General features: G+C 39.1%; 1 protein-coding gene across 12 annotated transcripts in view; it reads left to right on the forward strand.

Annotated features, from left to right (window-relative positions):
• TMEM47 (transmembrane protein 47) overlaps nucleotides 1-24872 on the forward strand; it is a 100473-nt gene that overhangs the window by 11401 nt on the left and 64200 nt on the right. For 2 of the 12 annotated variants that reach the window (XR_015704791.1, XM_087757913.1), the window contains exon 2: nucleotides 3257-3397. Coding sequence is in view for 3 of the 12 variants with exons in the window: in XM_087757913.1 (XP_087614039.1) it covers nucleotides 3257-3397 (141 nt within the window). In the remaining 9 variants the exon portion in view is untranslated. Of the gene's footprint in view, nucleotides 1-3256; nucleotides 3398-4113; nucleotides 5569-5588; nucleotides 5653-6313; nucleotides 6471-6872; nucleotides 7016-9595; nucleotides 10292-10439; nucleotides 14226-24872 lie in introns of those variants that run through there. The other 10 variants (XR_015704793.1, XR_015704794.1, XR_015704796.1 and 7 more) reach the window with 10 other exon arrangements.

Raw genomic sequence — 24872 nt, forward strand, 5'->3', positions numbered from 1 at the left:
CAAAGCAACTTAATTTGGGCATGAGTGTGAGATGACAGTGCTTTTTAAAATCTAAAAGTTTATTGAGATTTGTGGGAGTGTGATTTTACTAGTTCCTAACATTTTTCTTTGATAGTGGATGTGTGGTGTAAATAAACTATAGTGATGTACAGTGAAAAATACTGATGTGCATTCTTAAAGTGTAACCAAATTGTGTTTTGAATCCAGGAAACTAATAATTATCTCTATAAGGTCCCATTTTGCTCATGTTTATGCATGTTTCTATCTCTGTGAGAACAAGCAGTCTCACTGAAATGCTGAGGCTCCTGAACTGAGTATAGTAACTTATTTGCAAGATTGATGCGTGCCTCGAAATGGTGCAAGCATATTTTGGATACTCTAAAGTAGGCTTATGATGTTTATGTTCTGTGTACCAGTAACACTATGTAACAGAGCAATCTGCTGTTCCCATTTTGATGCTGTGTGTTAGAAATCACTCCTGGGTAGTCCGAGAAAAACTACAGATTTTTGTTGTAGAAAACTGCGTTTGCTGTATGTGGTTATATTGTTGTAGCTATTTAACTTACAGGATGTTCTTCCTTCAGAGGTAGGGATTCAGTTTTCTTTGGGTGTTTCTTTTCTTTGGCGTACAGTGGCCTGGATTTTTTCTTAAAAAATGATTGCTGTTAAGTAGAAGGCCCATGCAAAAGGTTTTACTTCCTTAATCCAACATAAGCTTTATTTTGTCACCAGATCAAATGGCTTTCAGAATTGAAAGTTAAGGTTTTTCTAGGATGACAAGGAAATTTAAACATGTAGTTTCCATGATAGGCAATATAGGAAAATTCAGTCCAGTATTATTTGGGCACTAATGTCTAACCTTCATCATGTTATTTAACCAGAATCTGTCTCAGCTGCAGCTCAAGGTAAAGGCTGGTAACATTGTATGCTCCTGTGAATGGAGGCTAGAGCTAAAATGAGGCCATTCCAGACATTGTGGCCCAGAGCACAACATTCAATACCTGATCCTCAGCTGGTAGTGTGCAACATTAAAAGCTTCGGTTTTGTCCTATTGTCAACATCACTGAGTATGTTCTCTTGCTTAAGAAATTAATTTTGTTTAAGTGAATTCTTTTTTAGTTGGGAGTGTAGGTGTCTTCCAACACTGATTTGTCCTTCTACCTCCCACATCAGTACTATAGTAAGGTAGTTTGTTTATTTTTTTTAACCTATCCAAAATCCATAGATATATCTGTCCTGGAAGTTAAACTATATTCTAACCCCACGCTTATATCATCTTTCCCGTAGTTATTTTCACTTGTTTGGTGGTTTTGCCAGTGTGGTTTTGGAAAGCAATAGGATGCTCAACTTTTTTTCCATTTAGTTGTTACTCCAATGTTACGCACCTTTTGTTTGCGTTAGACTTTGGCATCTGATCAATGCAAAGATGACATTTAATATTTTATTATTTGTAGTGGCTTTCAAAAATCTTAGTTTCTGGGTTTTCCCATCTGGCGCTTTGATTTATGTAATTAATTTTGTATGGCTTTTAACTTTGGGGCGATATGGATTTATGTGTCTAGTCTTTGTATCTGTGTCATTTTCTAGTGCAAGGATTCCTTTCATGTTGTTCCAAAGTGGTCCATTCTGTTTGTTTATTTCTGTATTTTATATCTGTAATGCACTCTGATATTGGAAGAATACTCTCTAACTCACCAGTATACTAACCATTTGGTGTTTCTGAAGGATCATGTCAACATTAAAAACCACTCTTCATAACATTCCCATCCATAACTAAAATCATATTTCCATCCCAATAATAGTAAAGCAGTGGGCCACACAGCAAACTGACATTAGAGATTGCATGCTGAAGGTAGGAGAATGAGAGATTGTTCCCAGCCTTGCGTTTTGGTCCGGTAAGAAAACAAGGAGTAAAAGAGCTTGGAAGGTTGAGTACTTAGTAATTAAAGTATTAGTAAACAACATGCCTGGATTTCAAAAAAGAATGAAAATGAATGTGTATACTTGCACAAACACACCTTTAAAACAACTTTCCTTTTTAGCAATGCTTTTGTAGCTCTTCTGTTCACTTTCTTCTTTTAATCTCCTTCATCCTTTTTCATACAATATATGAAGGCTTTTTGGTGATAATAGCTGCCAGCCTTCCATTTCCAAACCCCACAGCTGCACTGTCAGTATCTTCAGCAAATTAGATCCCTCTTGAAACTGGATGTAATGTTTTTTTAAATCCCTGAATTTTGCTCTTTTCAAAAACAGAATGTGGATTTTTGTTGTTGTTCTTATTTTAGTAACCTTAAGATCTCTAAATTTATTTTGGAAATAATTAATCTTATTTTCTTTGAACTATGTAGTGCATTTGGACATTTTATTCTGAATATCGTATGAGTGCTAGTATTTTCAAAGTAACGAGAGATGCATTGGATCCATAGGTTCTTTTCCCACAAGCTGATTGTAGATGATCTTCCTTGAACTACTAAATAGTAATGATGAACAGTAAATAGTGATCAGATTCTTTTTCTTGATGCCCATTATTGGAGAGGGACAAGGTCTTACATACTCTTTTGCAAAGAGAGACAGCACAAAGCCCGTGCCTTTCTAAAATCCTACAGAAGCTCTTAAGTTAGATCTTGGATGTTGTATAGACCCGTGATGGCCATCAGCTTGCAAATGGATTTTGTTTTATGTGTTTTAAAACTGCAAGGATGTTGTTTGTAACTGCATTTCTTTTTTTTTTTTTTCCTTTGGGCATCTCCTTCCTTTACCTTAGTTTTGTTATTATATGGCCTTGGTACTTCCCAAGTGACAGGTGCAAACGATGAGCCTCCGTGCATTTCCCTTCCTCTGTCACTCTAATCAGCTCAAGCAGAGGTTTGACTTTCTTCTGTGAAAAAGTTACGACAGACTGGAGGTCAGCTAACACACGCTACCTAATCCTGACCCAGCCTCAATTTCTCATTCTAAATTGGACAAAAACCAGGGGACCAAATTATTCAGTCTTACTTGAGCCAAAATCCCAACGAGGCCAACTAAGCCTTGAAAAAGTGTGGGAGGTTGCAGCACTTTGCTCCTGAGTTGCATCTGTTGTATAAAGGTGATTCACTAATTAGGAGAAAAGAAATCCAAAGCACAGTTGTTTATTTACCCAAGCCTTGGTGCAGGCTCTGTGGTCCTCATATTCTGCTGTTTCTGTCAAGCCTATGGGCTTGTTTTACTGAAATTGTGTTATTTTTTGTTCTCCTTTCTTTTCCCCCCCTAGACTGGCAGATAGCTACTCTTGCTTTGCTGTTGGGTGGTGCTGCCATCATTCTCATAGCTTTCCTGGTGGGGTTGATCTCTATCTGCGTGGGATCTCGGAGGCGGTTCTACAGACCAGTTGCAGTCATGCTCTTTGCTGCAGGTAAGCAGATTACCAGCACCATTATGAAAATTTCATGAGAGCAGCTTCACTTCTGTCAAGGAAGACATGCCTTGTTCTGCATACTAATTCAGAGGCATTTGGTTTACTTCAGTGTTAACTCCAGTGAGGTTTTTCAGGATACTGGTTCTGCACGGCATTAATAATTTTTGCAGTTGCACTATTATTGGTTCATAAACAATTATTTATTTGCATTATATTTATTGTTTTGAGAAGTACATGCAGCAGGGGAAACTACAGAGGGTAAATCTCAAAGTACCATTTTTAGTCTGTGACTTTGTGTTGCTTGATTTCCCCATTTTTATTCTTCATGCAAAGCCATTTCTGTTATTTTAATGTTCTTCCTTTTACATTTTTAAACCAGGAAAATTAATGCTCAAATGTGAACCCTTGAAGCCCTACGTGTGAACATAAATAAGATTATGTTGCAAGGTGTTTATATATGCCCCTGTGCCACGAGGAATTAATTTCATTGTGTCAGCTTGCTTACTTAGTTATTCATTTAACAAGCTGTCACAGTGTAGTCCCTGTTTAGTTTTAAAAACATGAAAATGGAACAGTTTATATAGACTATCACAAAATCTTAAGGGAGACCTGTGAATCTGAATTGTCCGTAAGACTGGTCCAGTGAGGTATAATTACAATATCAAATCATCTCCTTTTGTACATTCTGGTGTTTTGGGGCTTGGTCAGCACAGCCGTTTCTGTTTCTCCTGAGATTCATCACGCATGGTTTGCCTTCATCCTGTCACTCATATCTGCATTGGAGCCAGCAGCTTAAGCCCCTTCTGATAGCCCGTAATGAAGAGGATGACAGAACCTAGTCTTCGGGATGTATTAAAAAAAGCCACTTACAAGGATACGAAAAGATAAGAGTGCAGAATTTGCAGGGTATTCAGGAATGAAACAAAGCTCCGGGGAAGGCTCCTGCTGCCCCCTGCTGTTAACGATGCCTTGATTGAGCCGGAGAGCTTCAAGATGAGCTTTTATTTGCTCAAGACATATTGGTAGGTTATATTTCATTTGCTTTTAGGAAATGAATGCAACCTAAGGTCAGATTTCCTGAGCGGAAATTGTATCTTTTTGTTCTGTGTGTCGCATTGCTTGCTTGGTTGAATCAATAAAGGCACTGGTGCCATTATTTTAAAATTTAGTATTAATTCTGAGATTATAAAGTATGCTGGGCAATTAACTTTGGAAATGGGATTATTGAATTTCTGTAGTGGTTTTGTATTTGGATTTTGACTTAATTTCTCATAACATTGTGTAGTAACCTAGTAATTGTTCAGCCATACACTGCCTATCTTGCCATATTGCTCATTTAGTATATAGTTAAGTTTGTACTACAAAAGAAAAAAAAAAAAAAACAAAGCAAAAAAATTCCCCAAATCCTGCTGTTTGGCTTAAAGCATAATCTGTTTTCCTCTGCGTAAAATTAGTTCGAGTCTTTACTGCAAATGTTGGGAGGGAAGGGAGGTTTAATGCTTACATGTGTCAAAAAAGGAAAATACAGTGGTGTTTTAGCTCATGAGTGGTGTTCATCTCTTTCCTTTGCCTCTGTATGTGTATTCACATGCATGTTAAATAGCCCTGACCTGAAGCACATAAGAAGAAGAGGGATGATGAGGCTGAGACAGCCTGCCCCATTCTTCCTTATTATCTGGTACATCTGAGGAGAATCCTTTTGGGATTTGATGCTGACATTGTTAGTGTCATTTCCTACAGATATTATCTTTGATGTCAGCTATTTTTAGAGGTGAATATGAACTGGCATATCTTGAAAGACCTATGGAAAGAGGAGAAAGTTAAGATTCCTACTGAAGAGGAGAAAGTTAAGATTGCAGCACAGTGGAGTTTGTGCCTTATGCAACTGCCCATGGATTCAAACCTTCATCTGTGGACTTCACAGAAGATCTTTGAGGATAAACCCCGCCCCGACCTGTGAATCCAGTTAGGAGTCCTACCAATTGCCTCTGGAAGAAGGACACAGGATGAATTGCCCAGAGACATTTAATGATCTGTGTGGGTGTCAGGTAGAAAACGTCACTGTGTGGGAGAAAGAACAAACTGGAAAAGTGGTTTCCAGGCACTTTAGAGTCCAAACAGTTGGCTCTAGGCATTTTTTTCCTTCTAGTTTTGATTTATTTTTATTTATTTATTCTTTTTTTCTCAGCTTCAGGTTTCAGTTAGCAGCTCTGTAGGTGAGGAAGAAGATTGACTGACTAGGACTGGAAGAGGTGAGAAAGCAAAGGGACAAAAAAAATAATTCAACCTAGATACTGAGAATAAGTCAGCAAGCGATCAACAGATGTGAATGTATTTAAAATACATACTGCCAGCTCTGTGTAATGGGGAGAGGAACAGGAATGCCTCAGGTAATGGAAAAATGTGGAGCATACAGAGAGGCAATTGCAGAACACTCTTGCGTGGAGCCACCTTGGCTCATAGAGCTCTTCCCAGCATTTTTGGTCTGGTAGGCATCACTTGCTGGGGTGTCTTAGTGCTCATGAACCAAACTGGCCCTGAAAGCTGCATCCTCAAAGCACAAGCTCACAAACTTGTCAGTGTAGGAGTCTCATGATATGGTTACCAGATCACTGAGTGCTAAGCAAGTCTTGATTTAGGGGGAGAAGGAGAAAGTGTAATTGTTGAAAGTCCGTAACAGCAAAGAAAAAAGGTAATTTAAAAGATGTTTGCCTTCTGGGCATATGTTTTAACAATGTTCAGAAGAATAACCTGTTGAGATTAGTAAGCTTTTAACATATTTCACAGGATGCTTTTACATGTAAGCTAGGGAAACAGTGGCTAAGTGAAAGTAGTATAGGTGAGAGAGTAAAAAAAATTATGGTAGATAAGATTTGGAGAATACTTAGAGGATGTATCTTTCCATTCTTACAGAGAGTCAGAGCACAGTCTGGCTGGATCCTGATGTCCATCCTGAATCTCTGAAACTGAGATTTGTGTCCATTGCCATTATCTTAGGTTGCCTGGTATGACAAAGAAGAGGTGGATCTTTTTTTTTTTTTTTCTATCATCATTGCAGCTACGTTTTCAGGTAACTGTAGGCTGGTTTGAAATTGCTCCTTAGCTGCCTCTTCATGAGTCTAAATAAACCTAGCTCCCTCATCCTCCTCTTAAGGATGATTTGTTCCAGGAGTCTGATAATCTTGTCCTTAGTTGGTGAATCCGTGTTCACTACTGATTGCCGCTTTGTGCTGCATGCGCTTGGAGGTGGACTCCAAGAGTATGTACTCGATAATATTTCCAGGGATTGAGTTGAGGCTGACCAGCCTATAATTCTGTGGATTTTTCGCTTCCAGCCTTTTTAAAGATGGACATAACATTAACCTTTTTCCAGTCATCTGAATATCTCCTGATCACTGTGATTTTTCATAGATGATAGGGGGCTCACGATCACATTGGCCAACTCTTTCATCAATCCCATCTGTCCCCATAGATATGGATGCAACTCTGAAGTCATCCCTGACTTGTTCCTGCACTGCTGACACCCTCCCAGACCATGTCACTTAGAGGTTTTGGAGAAAGCATCACAGTGTGTCATCTGTCACTAGTCTGGCTTTCCTCTCCATCATTGTATAAGTATGTTTTCTGAACTTTATTTTGCAACTAATGCACCTGTGGAAATTCTGCTTTATTACGCTTTTTGTCATTTCCTAGCTTTATGTTGGGCTCCAGCTGGGCTTCAGACTTCCTGATTTTGTATCTAAGTATCGAAACAGTGCTTTTATACTCCCTTCTAATTGTCTGTCCTTGTTTCCTGCTCTTGTGTGCCCCTTTCTTGCACATTCATTGAGGAGCTCCCTGTTTGGCCAGCTGAGCCTCCTGCTGAAATTCCTGGTCTGCCTGTGTAGCAGAGTGGTCTGTTCTTGAGCTAGCAGTATTTTAAAAATTAGCGTTGACTGCCTTTCTCTTCATGCTGCTTCCCAATTAATTGCATAGGTTGTATTAAGTATGAATGACAAAAAGATGACTGAAATTATATTTTCCTAGTTTTAAAGTGTTTGTTGTGATTTCTGTGTGTTTAATATGGTGAGTACATATAATTGCGTATATTTCATGTAAATGGAATAAAACTAGTATTCCTGTTCCTGTGCAATTATCTTGCAAGCATTATAGTGCTAGTCATAATAATGGGTCTAAACTTGAAGTGAATAGTCTAGTTTGAGATGACTATTTTTTTTTCAGTAGCATTTTAAAGTGGATTTTTTTTTAAGATTTCTTTTGCAGCCTTTTTTTCTATGGGAAAAGAGTAGCACTTCTGAAGAAAGGCAGTACACACACTTCCCATAAGCAGGTCAACATAGCATGGAGTTCCTTTAAATTAATTGGAAGCAGATCAGTAGTTGCAAGTATTGGTTTTAACATCTTTTTGGGTCATACTGGTCATTTTTGATAACTTCACTGTTGTTTCTAGCCTACACAGGTCCCTTCCCACTCTACAGGGAGAATCAATGAAAGGAGGCAAAAATAGCGCAAAGCAATGGCAGCATTACGCAGTGTGACTGTTTCCGCTGGCCAGTTGCTGCCAGCACTTCCTCTGAGTTTCACAATAGTGTAGCTGGACCAGTAGTAGCAAAAGCAGGAACCCTCACTATAAAAATGGCTGAAATACCTGTTGTGGGTATTGCTCCTTTAGCCACACCTTCCTCTTCCAACAGAATCACTTTTTTGTTTTGTTTTGGCAAGTCCAATCTGTAGATTAAAGTTCAGCATACTTCATATGTTAGATTGAGGGAACGTGGAGAGCTTCCTTGGTTGGAACTTGACACACAGACACAGACGTGCGCACACACACAGAGCAATTCCTGTATTGATTCTGCAGAGGTGCTGCAGCCCGCGTTTGGGAAGCCACTGAAGAACTTGCTTATATCCATTCATCTTAGGTAATCCTTTTTGACTTTGAATGGTCTTAAAGATGTGTCTGAAAGCTGAGCATATGTTCAGGTATTTTTGGGTGTAATGATGCTCTCATTATACAGAATTGGAATGCATAATCTTTTCATAAGTGTAGGTGCTTCCCCTAGTGTACCCTGTCAAAATTTTTCCGGTGTTGCGCAGTATTTTGTGAGCTGGCAGACAAAAATTATATTAAAATGGAATAACACAAAGTAACACTTCAATAACTTTAGGATTAAGAAAATCCTGTGGATTTTGGTATCCACATCAGAAAATCCACTATCCAAACATTATTCAGATTGTCAGTCTCATGTAAGAGTCCAAAGACTAGTCTGTAGGCTAAGTGGATGGCGAGGGAGGGGAAGAAATTCCCAATGAGTGTTTTGTAAAGTATCATCACCAAGGGTGTGTAATGAACATTGGAAATCATTTCCCCATACCAGTCCCCATCCAGAGGACAGGAGAGCGTTAGTCTCCAGGGCTGATGAAAGGTGCCAATTTGACAACACTAAAGAGTGCATGTGGGACTGAAAAGGCAAGTGACAGATTTTGAGTACGTGAAGTGTTCAAGCAGTAGGAGAATATAACTAACGTTACTTTATTTTCCTGTAATTTCTTAGTGTAATTTCAGAAGGGCTTCTGTAGTCCAAAGTAGTCTTCCTTTCTGTTATCCACTGGCATTTTATATTGGTGCTGGCTTTATATCAATTCTCTGAATAGTGTTTGTTCTTCTTACAATACTTAATAAACTGTAAAAATGACCCAGTCAATGTTAAACAAAGTAGTTACTATAGCATGACATTGCATACCATTGAACTTTCATCATGGTATGTCTCAGGCCTGCGAATACTTAAGCACGTGCTTAACTGCGTGGATGTGCCCACCCTGACTGTAATCAGGGGGTTGGGGCAGTTTGCAGAGGCAGTCATGTGCTGAAGTCTTTAAAAATTGCTAGTGCTAAATGCTGGAAGGGAGCACTGCGATAGGGCCATGTGATATATTTGAGGGCAGAAAAGGTGTTTTGTACCTTCCTGTGATGTTTAGTCTTTTGTGGGTGGCAGAACTAGAGACCTGAAGAATCACTACATCATACAGCTTGTTCTTGTCTTCAAACCAAGTGTAATTTTCACCTGCTTACCTTGGAAACTGTTGTCCCAGTTTTCTGTTAACAGTGTGCCTGAATGCAAAAGAGAATGGATGCTGATGAAACTGAAATCTTCTTGTGAAAATCGGGGTTCTTCATTTGTGTATTTTCCTTTTCAGGTTACTGTATGTGGGGTTTTTTGATGTAGCACAATAATTAACAGGTTTGCTGAATTCCACTGCAGACGTGTGGATCAGGCTGCAGGAGATCTGGCTCGCTCAGAGACAGTGCTGTAGAAAGTAATGATTTTTAAGCTTTTTACTGCCTTGGATTTGATCTGTTTTATTAGCTGTTTTTCATCATTAAGCATTTCTGACCCACCCCCTAAATTTGTAATACAAGGCAATGTTTTGCCAGTTGGAAGTTTAGTGACTGATCAAACTTTATAGATTCCTTGGTATACTGTGTAACAATATCATTAATTCTGATTACAGTACACAGTAATGCATATGAAATACGTAATTCAGTGAGTCTCTACTGAACATAAATATGTATCGCCTACTACAGTGAATTATTTGTAGGCTAAGTAAATTATTTGATTCTGAGCTATATTTCTAATATTCGTTTATTCTTACTTCTCGTTTTGACTTGTTTATAATAGCTATAGAAGAAGTGATCTTAGTTTTGTTATTATGGAAGGAATAATAACTGCAAGCTAAAATACAAAGGAGAGACAGAAAAGAGTTGGGAAAAGACTGCTTTCACTGTTTGTTTCTTGGACATCTGAAGGATCATCATTATACCATAGCAATAACATTTGTTCACCAGTGAGGGAATATGGAAGAACTGCTCTGTTCTCTATGGATGAAATGAAGGTGATATTTTTTTCAAAAAAAAGTAGTACATACAAGCTAAAAATGCACCAAGAGCATTTTAAATGTGAATTTCAGTTATGTGATGTTTTCCTTGGTTTACGGAAATGAATTAAGGCTTCTTCTGACATATGGGTTTTTTCTCTTTCAGTTGTTCTTCAGGTGTGCAGCTTAGTCCTTTACCCAATCAAGTTCATCGAAACAGTCAGCTTGAAAATATACCATGAGTTCAACTGGGGCTATGGCCTGGCTTGGGGTGCAACTATATTTTCATTTGGGGGTGCCATTCTTTATTGCCTGAACCCTAAGAACTATGAAGACTATTACTAGAATCGTTTAATGAAAAGAAAAATAACAAAAGGATTACCCCATCTTTTCTAACTCATGGTTTTTTTAGAACACTTGTGGAGCACCAAACAGTCTGCTCTGTTGATAAAATAGCCTTTGCCTTTTGGGTGTGAACACTATAACCAGCTTTTACAACCATTTAAAAGAACTGCAAACACTAGGATTGCTGATCTTACATAGGCAGATGCTGCAAGCTGCTGATACATAAGCTTCATTTTTCCTGACAACAAGCAAAAGGATCTATGTGACGGCGATCATTGTGAGAAAACTAGTTGGAATGAGAATGCAACGCCAGCATCTGCTGTTGCCTTCGGGGGAGCAGCTGGTATAGGCTCCATTTAGAAGTTTCCCTGTATCATAGAGGATTCAAATGTCTGATAAGCAGGCAATGGCGTCTTGTACAATAGGCTGTGTTGGCCCCTTGTTACTTGCTCAAAAAAGCTCTTAAGGAATTAGTTGCAAGTGACTGTGTTGAGGGCAGTGAATGTAACTGGTTAATGACTTGTCTAATATCTGCATTCAGCAGTCTTCTGGGAGAATAATAATAAAAAAAAAAGGCCACCAACCACACAGGATTTAATGAATTGGTAATTGACATCACTGTGCCAGCTGTAGCAGATTGTTGAAGGAAGTCCAAAGCCGGAGACATGTGCTCCTGACTCTGTAGTTGGAAGTTGTCTCAGCTCTGAGTATTTTGCTGGGAGGGTGGAGATAAAGGGGAGTAGAAAAAGACCTCGTCTGTCCCCGAGGCATCTAAAATGCATGAATGAATTGCAGTTGTCCTAAGTACCCATTTAACTTCTGAACATTGTCATGAAAAGAATGCATATGGAACAAGTTCAGTTATATTTTTGAAAGGTATTTGTTAGTATAAATGAATATATATAATACAAATATAAATGCAGAGGGAGAGAGATGATTCATCTTAAAATTGTAATATGAGCTGTGATGCAGTGGTTAAAATACTAACTTTATACACATTCTTGAGAGTCTTAGATTGATACCCCCAATTTTGATTGGTGTTACAAAATACACATAAAATGGTTTGTCTTCTGTATATGCCCTTGTACAGACTCTGTGTTATGGGAAATGCTTAAAAGTTCACATCAAGTTAAGGCAGAACTGGACAAAATAACTACTTGCTGTTCCATGTGCAATCTAGTACTTACTAAAAATTGTTTTCTAAGGCTGTTCCTAAGAAAAAACTGCCATTTTTTTAAAATCTAGTTAGGTTGTGAGTGTCTCTGATTATCAAGAATACAGCTGAGACCCCATCGTGTCCATATTAAAACATTACCACTTCAGGAGGTAATCTCTTATTTTTAAAAGCTGAGTTTATAATGGACTGGCTGATGATTGCGTACATCTAATTACTCCTTGCTTAGTAAGTTTCCCACTTAAAACATCCAGAGACTGTACACATGAAATGAAGCCCAGCATAACATAGGCAGAACTTTCACATGAATTTAATCCGCATCACTTTTATTTTTGTTTACGATTTGCTTATTTGGATATTTTCAATTAATTATGAACATATTTTTATACAATTCTAATCTTTAGAAATAACTATTTTTTTTAATGGAGAAATTTAAAATATATTCTGTGTGGACCTCTGCAAAAGAAAATATGCTGGGGTTACACATCCACCTCTACACAAATGGTTTTGCTGGTTCCACGGAAAAGGCTGCTGAACTACTGGATGTTAAGACCGCATATACAGTGTTAATGCTTGTGCCGCTCTTTGCGGGGCACAGAGGTTCTGCAATGACCATGGGACCGCAGGGCTGCCTTTAGGAGGTGGTTGTGAAAGTATTGCTGACGTACAGAGATGGTTTATAAAACTCTGGGGCTCTCTAGAGTTAAATCTGTACTGCTCTGGCAGAATATTCCGTATCAGCAGTCTTTCCAGGACCAGGGGTGATTAATTAGATTAGAGGGAGCAAAATGATAGCTTGACTTGGAAGGGATTTTATGGCAATGCCTGGAGAACAAAAAGGATGGGAGGAAAAATTATGTCCACTTGTTCCACAGGCGCCAGAGAGCATTTGTAACTCTGCTTTTTTTTCCTGAGACTGACTTAAGGTGGATATTCAGTATATAGTTAACTTTGTATCTTTCTGAACAGCTGTGTAGTTCTGCTTTTATTTAGCAGCATGGAGAACATTGTAGTTTGGCATGGGAATTAGGTTAACATAGAGAATCCCACTGTGAGAAGATTTCTGTACTTTCTAGGAGGACAGTGTTTTGGTGCTGACATTGCACGGCACTTTGCCTATGCTGACAAGAAGGTATAGTGCTGAACCTGTATCGTATCTACTAATCTATCAAGTAATTTTTCTTTCTGTAGAGTTTGAGCGAAAACAACTGTGAGGCCTAAGGTATATGCAAATTAATGGCATGCACTCTGAAAGTCACCCGGCTCTTAGTATGAAAGACATCAGGCAAAAAATCTACAAATGTGAATGCCCAAAGACAAGATTCTTCATTCATATTTGAGTCAGAGATCTGATTTTCAGTCTCAACATGTTTTTTCCTCTTGAAGATAATGCAATCTATTACGGCACACCTCTCAAACTCCTCAGGTCCTTTGTGTTCGGGCATCTAGTATATGGGTACAGGTACCTACCTTTAGCTTATGTTGCTACTGCCGTTCCTCCACACACCCCCTACCCCCCCACCCCCACCCCCCGTTGCCAATTTTGGCAAGCATTCTGTTTCTCAGCACTGAACTAAAAGTAAATACAACATTATGCTGAATTTTTTTTCTCGCCACAAAAAGGATACATATCTGTGTCTTGAGTGTACGTGTGACAAATTAATCATTTTGTATGTTGTGCTTGTGTCATGCCACCGTTATTTCAGTTGTTTGGCTTTATCTCACTGGCAGGATGATTCTCTCGCACAACAAATCCATTGTTTTTCTTCCAAATATATATGAATAAATATATATATAGCAAACTTGCAAGCAGGGCTAGTTATTTGTATTTTTTAAGCTTACAGTATACCGTCCGGTGCTGACAAGTACCTAGCACCTCTTCTGGATTTCTTGCACAACTTCGTTTAGCTTTTGTAAATTTTAAAAACAAATATAGAGACACCTATGTGTTTGAAATATAAATGATATATATGGATTAGCATGTAACTGTATATTATTAAACATGCAATGAACTGACTGGTAAGTGAAGTCTAATCTTATGGCTAGCAATGTAATTTATTCAGACTGTATTTTTGTACAGAGCAGTGCACACTAACCTATTGCCTCTGTGTCCTCTATAATGCCTAAAACTGTGCCTAGAAATTTCATTTCTGTCTTTAAAGGAAAAAAAAAAGGCAACTAAATGCTTCATGTTGTTGATGTTTTTTCTGATGTTGTTCTTTATTTATTTTTGAGAAGTGTATGGTATGTTTATTAAATGAATCCATCAAAATATTGTTCATTTTAAACTGTCATTGTTAGCAGGGAAAGACACTTTTTTTTTTTTTTTATCAAGACTTTTAAGTTTGCAGTTTTAATACCATTTCTGCATTTCACGATTTTTGTAGCTTACATAAAGTTATATGTGAAAAAGTAACTGAAATAAAAAAAATTGTTACACTAACCAAATGTGCCTGTTTTGCTCCGCGTGGAATATATATGGACACAGCCGAAACTGGTCTGGTTTTCTGTTGGGCAGGCTGAGAAGGAACAGTCTGCTTAGGCTAATGAATATGCCTGATATTCAGTTACCATACTAAAGGAATCTTATCAAAATATAGAGGGGGGGAGAGAGAGATGTAGGATCTTGCTGATGTAATCCCTCCATCTCACCTGGCCATAGAATAAATAGCGCAGGGCAGGTGTCTGGGTGTCACACAGCCCATAATGCCTTTATAAAAATGCAATTATTGTAAATCAGAAAACCAAATTGCTTTTAATGTGGTAAATAACAAGGCCATGTGTTGAAATGGGAATCTATACTGAGCACCTTGTTCCAGTGGGGAAATTTATTCATTATATACACATTTCTTTCACATTTCCAATAACTAACACTTTTTTCCATTTTGAGTCTGAAAGTCAGGTTACTTTTCACCCTGAAAAAAAACAGATACTGGTTTTGAACCTCAAATGTGGTGTTGCAAAAATGGAAGAGCATGTTTAAAACATTGAAGATGTGATACTGTGTTGTTTCTGCTGTGTGATAACATACTGTCATCCTCTGCCTCACTGGGTACCTCTCATGTGAGCAGGCAGCAGCGTGAAGAAGAGGCTGCCAGCAGAAAGTGATAGGAGAATCAAGGGCAGAAGCCTTGGCTTCAGCGGACCGTTGCAATGAGCAAGTAGAGGCACGAGGGTGGGGTGCACAGAGTGGAAATCAAGTAATAGAAAAGGAATTCAGAGCAAGAAGTGAGTGTGATGGGTGGCATGGAGCCGGAGAAGGATGGGGGATGTCTGAAGATTTGTTTTCTTTTGAACTGCAAGCACAATGAGGGAGGAAGTTCATAGGGAATTATGACTCCACAGCGACTGGGGAGCAAGGGATCAAGCCAGAGGAGATGGAAGGCATATTTCTTGAAATCTGCATTAAAATTCTGGTTGTAGTGGGTGTGGCTTTAAGGGGCATATTGCGAAGGGTTTGACCTGGGCTTAATGCCCAAATTTTAGGTCATCTGTGTGCCTACATGTTGGCACAAGGTCAGAGAGGCCCACTGGCTTAGCAGGGGAAGAAACTAAGTGTAGGGTGAGGGTGCCTTACTCAAACCTTGTCTATCCAAACATGCTGAATGATAGGAGCACTGGTCTGGCATGAGCTGGCATGCCCTACATGTGCTGAAGACATGCCAGCAGACTTGGCAGTCTTGAGTGGCATCTCACAATGTGTTTGGTATCCATCATAAAAGTAGGCCTGCACTCTGCTGCTGAACCAGATGAAGCGTGGCTGGATGTACGACATGTTGTGAATAAGAGAAAATGTGTGGAAGAGGGTGTACGAGCCCAAGTTTGTTCCTACCAAAATGCAGTTTGAACATGATCAAGCAACAGAGTGCTTGGTGGAAACAAATGTTTTGAGGTCTGCAAGTGATGCTAAAAACTCCAATGTACAAACTTGGGCAAACATAGCCAAAGCAAAACTTTTTGGGACTTTACAAAATCTTCTTTTAGGTTGATATTTTGGTGTTTTGTCTGTGGACAGGGAGTTGTAATGCTTGCTTGTTTCTGTACCTTGAAGGAGTACTTCCCAAGTCAATGTTTTTTGTGTTAAATATATAGGTGCAGTGGGATTTTGGAGATACAGAAGATTTTTCTGCTGTGTTGGTGACTTCCTGGCAATCTCTTGATGGAAAGCAGTATTCTTGGGCTTTTCCAACAGGCAGTAGCTTCAATGAGGACTTTAAATCTTCCAAGTATTCAAAAAAGTTGAGTGTTCATCTGGAATTTGGTGTGCAACAAGCATTGCAACCTACAGGAAGGCTGAGTTTTGTGATTTTTCTTTTGTTCAGTTAATACTTACTTACACCAAGTTTTTTGATTTGTGAGGAGAAACACTGGATGCAGACAACCAGGTGGAAAACAGTAGTTCAGTGTCTCATTAAGAGCATGGTTTTTACATAGTTCCCCCACAATAAATCAAGTGGGTCTGCTATCCAGTAGGCCATTGACTACTCTTAGACCAACTGGTTTGGTTGGTATATTTGGTTGGAAACTCATTTGGTTGGTATATTTGGTTGGAAACTCACGATTTCTATGAGGAATGTATGAATTGTTAGTGAGTGAAATATGGGCATTCAACTAAGTTTTGAATTGTAACAGCAAAATCACAAAAGGTATATTCAACAATATCTGCTATCTATTATTGCTTATTTTAATTTTCCTGCCTTCCTTTCTCAGTCCATTTTCTTTTGCTTTTTCAGACCCATGATATCATACTATTGAACTATAAGATTTGATACATAAATGAATGAATATGTTAGGCCTGCCACTGCAAGAGAATATCTAAATGCATACAGCTAGGCAGCAGATGTTCATGATGTTCAGATGTTCATGGCGGTCAGGAGCCAGGGGCATGTTATCTCTGATGATGAGTTCATCTTGGTGGAAGCAGCGTATCCTAGGACAGATGAATGGTGACTTCTGTGTTTCAGGAATGGCATCTGAGTTGGGTTCGGCTTCCGACTGCATTGCAGATCCTCTGCCTTGCAGCCTCCAGCCCCTCACCTATGAGAGGGAAGGTAATAATTTGGCACCTTTCTGTCAAAGACGCTGAAGAGGGATATGGCTGAAACACCTGAAGTGTGAGTATTGGGACAGGCAGCAGAACTGTTTTGTGTATCGATCATGGTTACTGTAGTGGTACCATGTATGTTATGTCACACTGAAGAGGTTGAACAACAGGGCAGCAGGGAGAGTTGTCCATTTACCTTTTGTGTTCTGGACGGGATCTAATCCTCTTCTGAAAGGAGACTGCCCTTCCCTGGGGTCAACCAGGCATGCTTGATATGGATAAGGTTTTGGAGTTCAGGGTAAAACTAACAGAGTGAGAACACAAGTGAGTGGTAACCAGGGAGCCCATTGTCCCATGTCAAGGTGAGAGACACCTGGCAGAAGTAAGTGACCTTCCTGCCTGCCAAAGAAACAGACCCAGAGCTAAGCTTCAAGGGTGACAAATAATACAAGACTCCCAAAAGATCTGTGAAGTTATTTTTAACACCCTGAGAGGTGCTGGATTGCAAAGCAGGTTTGGAGGCTTTTGTCAGCTCATGCCCAGATCACATTCCCACCGAATGTAAGCTTCCTGAGATGCTTTTGCCCTTGTAGGTGCCTTGGGTCACTACATACCTTCTGAGCACCTCTGTGTACTGTACTGTGCACCATAACTAAAACCCTGTCCTGAAGGGAGATGTGGCTCACTGTGCAATGAAACTTAAGCTGGGCAGGACACGGTGGAATTTGGGATGGTCCTCCATCCTGCCACGACAGCTGTGTCTCTTGGTGAATATGAAACTAGCTGTAAATGAGATAAATCATAATGGTACAGCAGGGTACAAAAGACTTTCTGCAGTAGCAGACAAGCCTTGGTATATAACAATGATGAATGGATTCATAAATGCCTTCCTAAATAAGAGGAATATTTTCTGAGTGGCTCAGAGCTGCTGTGGGCCTAAATACTTACCTTTGTCTCCAGGTTGCTGTTCTAAGAGCTATCACAGGAGGCAGAATCAGAGCCATTATCTTAAATTCTTTTCATTGAGAACAAGTCATGTTTTTTCTCAGATAATTTTATAATATTAGAATTATTTAAAATACTTAAATGTATTCAGGTTGTAAAATTTCATCTCTTTTTAAATAATTTCTTAGCTGCTACATCTGGTTTAGGTTTGGGGGTTTTTTTCCCTTTCAACTGCTTATCTATTTTTCTCATCAATAGGAAAAAGAAAGCTAAAACATTTAAGCCATGTGGAAGTTAAGAGAATAGGAAGGCAAAGCTGATCATTATACTTATTTTGGAATAACAGGACTGGGGGGGACTAATTTCAGCTCTATCAGTGATAGATCAGTAATGAAAATGTCTGAGAAAAAGTGAAATGAATAGCAACTGAGAAATATGGCCCTTCTTTCCTACAGACACACACTTTGTTTCTATCTGTTCCTATTTCTTCCCTTGATGCTAGAAGAAAAGAAACATTTATTTCAGGATTTGTCCTGGTTATCTTTTGAAGTAAGTATGCCTGCTGTAAAGCTGTATAACAAAGTACTTGTTAAACTAATATCAAGAATTTTTAATGGAAATATTTAGAATACATAATTTTCAAGGCCTAATTGGAAGCAACTTAAATTATTACATCAATAAAATTTGCTTGAGGGGAAGCCAAAAGGGATTCATGTAATGAAATAAGAAGCCCTAGCTGGAGAAAATTATTTTCACTGCAGAACATCTGAAAAGCTTTGCAGTTGTTGGATTAAAAGAAAAACTACTGAATTATTCTGAATTTTTTAACACATAGACATTTTAACATAAAAGATCATACAACTTGTGAAAGGAACAGGCAAAGAGAACCTGAGAAGCGCCTAAGTGTGAACAGATTGCACTCCATTTGTTTGAAAACAACCCTTACCTGACTGAACTGCAATGCCATTATACTCCCTACCAAACATCTTGTAATTCTAACACGCTTATTTTTATAGCTGTTTTTAAAGCTGTAAGAGTGTGACAACATGGTGATTTAGGCCTCAGGTTTTAAAATGCCAGTTCTCTTGGGAACCGAAGGTGCAAATCCAAACTACACTGAGCTCATGCTTTCATCCTGGCAAAGTGCATTTGATGCTATTTGCAGCTTGTGATTCTTGAATCTCTTGGACAAAAGCTAAACCCCCAAGATTTCGACTGTTCTGTGTCTATACAAAAGAAGTCTTTGCAGCAGACTTGGAAAAGGTGGTGGCTGGGAGGGAGCCGTTTCAATTTTCTTACAAGTTCTCCCTCTCTCCCTGCAGTTACACTCAGACCTGTGTATGTTTGCGGGCACCGACTCTCCAAATCAGAGGGGTGTGCAGTCTGGCACCGCTGCTACCGAAGGGCTTTGGCCAGCTGCTCTCATGCTGTCAAAGCAACGGTGAACTAAGAAGTATCTGATTTTTTCCCTGCTTGAGTCTGTCAAGATTTCTGTGAGTAAAATGTGAGTAAGTACAGGTGTAACCAGGTATCCTGGTGGTGGCTGACCAAGCCCCAACCTCTTTAAAAAAATGTAGAAATTGTCAGTAAGTGAGCAGTGCTCTGGTGCACATGTGTGTCTAATAAATGACCTACAGTCACACACTGAAGATGATGAAGCTTTTTGCACAGGCAAAATCTTCTTGGCAGGGAAAGGTATGTAACTCTCATAACATGGACCTATTTTATATACAGAGAAATGGAATACCATCAAACACAAATACATGCTTTCAATGTGTAAACTTAAAAAATCAGACTATATATCAATGAAGAGTATAGGGACACCATTCTAGGATGCTGTTAGCACTATTACTTTTTAGCAGAGCTTAACAGAAGACAAAGTGGGTGGCCATCATAGGAAGAAATTAAGAACAGGGAGAAAAAAAATGAGAACCTCACAAAAACCTAGCAAGCTGAAAGTTTCATTATTCATGGGCTACACCTCTTCACAAAAACTGGCAATTGGAGAAGAATGTTTTCTCTAATTTGTATTTCAGTGAGGAAGTTTTCTTGCTCATCAGGTAAAGTTTAAAGCCAACGCTGCTTTGCAAACCTTATTTTCTGAGAGATCTGAACAGATACAAGTTAATTATTTGCTTACAGTAAAGCTCTTCACACCTCTGATTCAATTTTGTGGGTCTCCAGCAGCTGAAGCTCCTGAGAATAGTTACACTAGTTCTTTTAAAGTTCCCATTTTTAGTATTGCAGTAAAAGTTTACAAAAAAGTCAGATCAGCAGCCTCTGCCTCCCAATGCAGTCAGGTATCTGCAGAATTTAAGGCATGGTTCTCTGGAAGCTGCTAATTGCCTGTCAATCATCTGGCACACTAGCAGTTCACACATTTTTGCTATCGACCTAGCAGATTAATAGTATAACACAAACAAAGGAACAAAGGCTAAACTGTTCAATTGGGAAGGGTAATGTGTGGTCTTTTCAGGCCAAGATTAACAGAGAAACAGAAAAATGGTGTTCTTTGTAAAACTAAAGCTGCAGTGACCTTAACTCTGGCAAACAGACTGCATGAGTTCAGCACTATTTGCCAGCAAAACCTGAAACAGCAGTGCTTTAAAAAAAAAAAAAAAAAGGAAAAAAGAGAAAAATCCCAAACCTTATGTTGAAAAATCTTTCCAAGCAAAATGAAGTAAAACTAAAATTAATTTGGTTTCAAATTTAGGAGTCAGCAGCATCACTAAAATTACACAAAGCTATTCTACAAACTGTTGACCATTATGCCACATGAATGTATTTTTAGCATCTGTGTGAGTCTATTTTCAGGACAATAGAGCACTGTTTAAAAAAGAGTGTTTAAATTTTCCTCTGGTATCTTTGGGACTTTTATTCTTGGATTGAGGTCAATCAGAATAAGGGTACTATTATTACTGAAATTAATATTTTTATAGTTACTTGTATACTCACCATAGCTAGGAATTCCAACCAAGACTAGGACTTCAGTGTGCTAGCACTGAGCCAACACCAAAGGTGAGCCCCTGAAAACTTCCAGTCCCTCTACACTGTGGAGTTTCCATTCAAAACTTCATAATTAAGATTGCAGTGAGATTTGCTCTCTAAGTAGAGCAGTGTTGGATTAAGAGAAAAGGGTGACTTGTGTGTGGATTGACTGCTCCAGAAGGCATTTTATCTACCTTTACTGACATTTACTTGGTATTAATTACTTACCATCCAGAGAGAAAAATTGCTTTCAGGCTAAAAAGAGGAAATATACAAAATGAGCCTCTGGTCTTCCTTGATTTCTTGAGGCAGATTTTGTTTCCAAGGGTGTAATGACATGTAGTTCTCCCTTTACCTCTGGCTTCTTGTTCCTGCTCACCATACCCATGTCCACAACCTCACTTGTTCTAATACAATATTTTTCCAGGACTGTATGATAAATTTGAGTCATTGAAGTGATCCGCTACACAATGAAGTGGTTGGGAAGTGAGTATTCTCAGCCCAGACTATTTCGGCAACAGATCAGCAGGGATGAGCACCAGCAAGCAGGCACGGGAGAACTGGCATCAGCTACATTGCTGCAGCCAATGCATTGTATTATCACACCCTCAGTCTCTGTATTGTGAGCCCTTAGTGAAGAGAGCAGATATTCTCTTCATGGCAGCTGTTGCCAGTCCCAAATAATATCTGCTTTCCAGGACAGATGAATTAGAAGCCCTGGAAAATGTTAAAAAGAAAAAATCAGAGAGTCTAAAGCAAGAATCAGCTATTCTGATATAGCCTGACCTCCTAACAGGCTGAGGAGGCTCCCCCAATAATTTCTGCAGCAATTGCTTAAATTCCATTTGAGCAGTACCTCCAGCCTCTGCATTGCTCCCAGTGACTTTGGCTCAGCGTTGCAACATCTTTCTTGCTTGTAGTCTCATGATCAGCTTAAATCTTCATTTGCTGCCAAAGGGTCAGTTCCCATCAAGCAGTGACCATGTGTTCAGTCACCTTCTCGTGTGCCCGCATTTTCTCATCCATGTTGCTGTGCACTTGGGGTGTTGTGGCACCTAATCCCAGAGGGGATGAAATGCACAGTCATTAGATTTCAGTAGGGCTCCTGTTTAGGATGAGTCAAGGCCTGAAGTCAGTGGGAAAACACATCCCTAGTATCTTCAAGGTTTGAGCTTTGTCACAGACAAACAAAAGGAAGACCAGGAGCAGCAGCGCACAGCTGGGTGAGAAGCCTGGTGTTTTGCAGGTAGTTCCCTCAGGTGAAATTTTTGCACCCCCGGGAGGGCAACTGGCTGAAATACAACCCTTGGCAAGCAGCAGCATTAGGAGTTTGTAAGATGCCTGCAGATATTTCAACTTGTGGCAGGAATGGCTGTGAGCCGCATGTTTGGAGACCTGTGGTGACTGTCTTAACTGTCTGCAGGCTACCACATATACCCTCCCGAAAGCTTCACATACTTCATATGGAAACCTGTCATTTTCTTTACTGATATCCTATTGCATTAGCGACCTCCACGAACTGTACAGTGGATGAAAATGTGGAAACTAGCTTATCTTTCCAAATAATCAATTAATAATTCTTGTGACTAAATGTTGATCTGAAAAGCACAAGTCAGATAGCCATCCTGAATGTCTGGCTTTGAAATTTCAAGATAATTTAAATTATCTATGTGACTCATAGTGCTGCCATTTTCATTCCCTGATCCAATGCACATAATTCATAGGAAGGGATTTCTAAAATGCAGCCCTAAGGCTGGATTAAAGTTTTGTTTTCTGTGAATATTCTGTAATATAAATTTGAAATTTTTCATTGCTAGAGGTATTCAATTCAGTAAACTCATTCATTGGCCTATAGATTCTTGATGAGTTATAAGGTATCCACCCTTCTTTAGTGAAGGATGCAATTAACACTACTTCATCTTATAGTAATAAAAAAATGGGGAACTTTCAGCCTGGAATCAGAGCCAGGAGAGTTTCAATTGCAGTCAAAGAAACTAAAGTAAGGGCATATATTAAATGCAGGTAGAAGAATATTTCAGACCTTAGAAAATCAATTGAGAGGTAATGAACATTGATGAACATATAAAACTTGCAGAAAGTCTCATTTATTCATTGTGGGCTTCAATAAAGGGCATCTCATTTGTCTGCTACGGAGCTGGAGCAGGATGGATTACACTACATAGTGAACATTTTGTTTTGCGTTTTATTGATCTGTGGGGGAAATACAGATTGTACTGTAGAGTATGAACTGGATTCAAAGCCACTAAAGTCAATGGAAAGATTTCTTTTGACTTCAGGGGTTTTAGAGCAGCTTACATCTGTGAAGTTGCACAATCAATGTAAATTGGTTACACAATCCTGGACCAAAGCGAAGAATATTTTCTGTCTGGCCCAAATGAACCGTAGCTACTTTCTAGCCTTTACTTCTATGAACCTAATCACATAGAACAAAGCTACAATCTTTAATTTAACAGATCATCTCAGATAAGAGAGGTTACATCCAGTCTGTGGGTGCCCATAGAGGCATGTGCGTCCATATATTGTCGCACCCTGACTTTCAGGGCTCCCTGTAGAATATGGGCCTAAAAAACTAAATTTTGAGCAGAAATGGTTAGATGCTAGATGGAATGTTTTTCCACCATCTTAGAATGACACTTCACAGCTATGGGTGTAACCCCCAAATTACTGTAACCTTAAATGCTAATCCAAATTGTACCCAACGGGTTGTGCCTTGGAGTAGCAGCATTCAGGGGTATAGTTGAAGATAAAAACATCCTTTTTGGAAGATCAGGCACCAGATGCTGGGAAAGAGATGAGGGACATCAGAAGGGGTATCCTTTGTGCCTATGACTGAGTCTGGTTGGAACATCTCCAACAGGCAGAAATTTCCTCTTCTCAGCCTCCTCCATCAGTGTTTGAAGAGTCTAAATGTAACCCTAAAACTGAAGGACAATAGAGACCTCTCGTGTCAAAATATAGACAACAGTAATGGACGCTGACTCTGTGGAGACACTGATTTTAAATATGTATGCTCTGTATCTTTTTGTTCCACTGATACTTTAAGGTAGATTTTTATTTAGAAGAGAAAATGCAGAGTAGGTAACGTTTGGAAGAGCTACTGAACTTCGCTTCCAGTTGCATATGATGCTGACAGGCAGTATCTTAAATCAAAATTGCAGATTCTTTGCAATACATGCACAAAGACCATGACATAGCTCTTTTCCACTTTCCCCCTTTTTCATTTTATTTCAAGGAACTGAAAAATTCTCTGTACCCCAGAGCAGCAGGACAGATTACTTCTGATACTTGAAGGGGCACAAAAGATGACAGTGGAGCTCAGCTCCTATATAGTACAATTTGGCCTGAAATGTCAGAAAGATAAGATAGATGTAAAGTGTGATAGTGGCAAATTTATCACAAAACATTAATAATCACAAAGATGTTCTTTGGTCTCTGATTTTGACAACTGCACTTTGCCTTTAGTTACTCATGATGAAATATGTTAGTTCAAGGTGTTCATATGCATGTTTTTAAAACCCTTTAAACAGGCATTAGAAATCTCACTATGCTATTTAGTCTTTGCTGAGAATTGATGAGTCCTGCTGAGCTTTGCTTCAATTTTGATATGTCAGAAGTGATGTGTAATTTGCTTTAGAAACTGATGAGGTTTCAGAAATGTGCTGTTTTTGGAGGGAGTGTAAATTAATATGGTTGATGAACATGTGGCTACTTGTACCGCTTCTGCTGTATAACTCAGTAGTAGAAATGTGCTTCTGGGAACAATAGAAAGTGCTGAATGGGCTTGTAATGTTCACTTAATGACAAGGAGAGAGAGAAGGAAGGTTTGGACTATTGCAGAGAAAAGAATGCTTTTGGCAAGACGAATGATTGCATTTCAGAGCCGGTGTTCAGAAGGACTGTGGGTGGCACTGGCAAAGCTTTCCACAGGAAGACAGGGCAATGTCCTCTGTTCAGATTCTGATGCTGCTCCCCTTGCCAGGGCTGCTAAGAAATTAGAAATATGGTCAGATTTATACAGCCTTTCAGAGAACTGCATGTTATCACTTTCTTTTCTCCACACAGAAGCCCTCTCCCTCTGCTGG

This window comes from Nipponia nippon, unplaced genomic scaffold (assembly GCF_047370975.1).
Source record: "Nipponia nippon isolate SJK-2023a ecotype South Korea unplaced genomic scaffold, ASM4737097v1 scaffold_2, whole genome shotgun sequence".
Taxonomy (NCBI): domain Eukaryota; kingdom Metazoa; phylum Chordata; class Aves; order Pelecaniformes; family Threskiornithidae; genus Nipponia; species Nipponia nippon.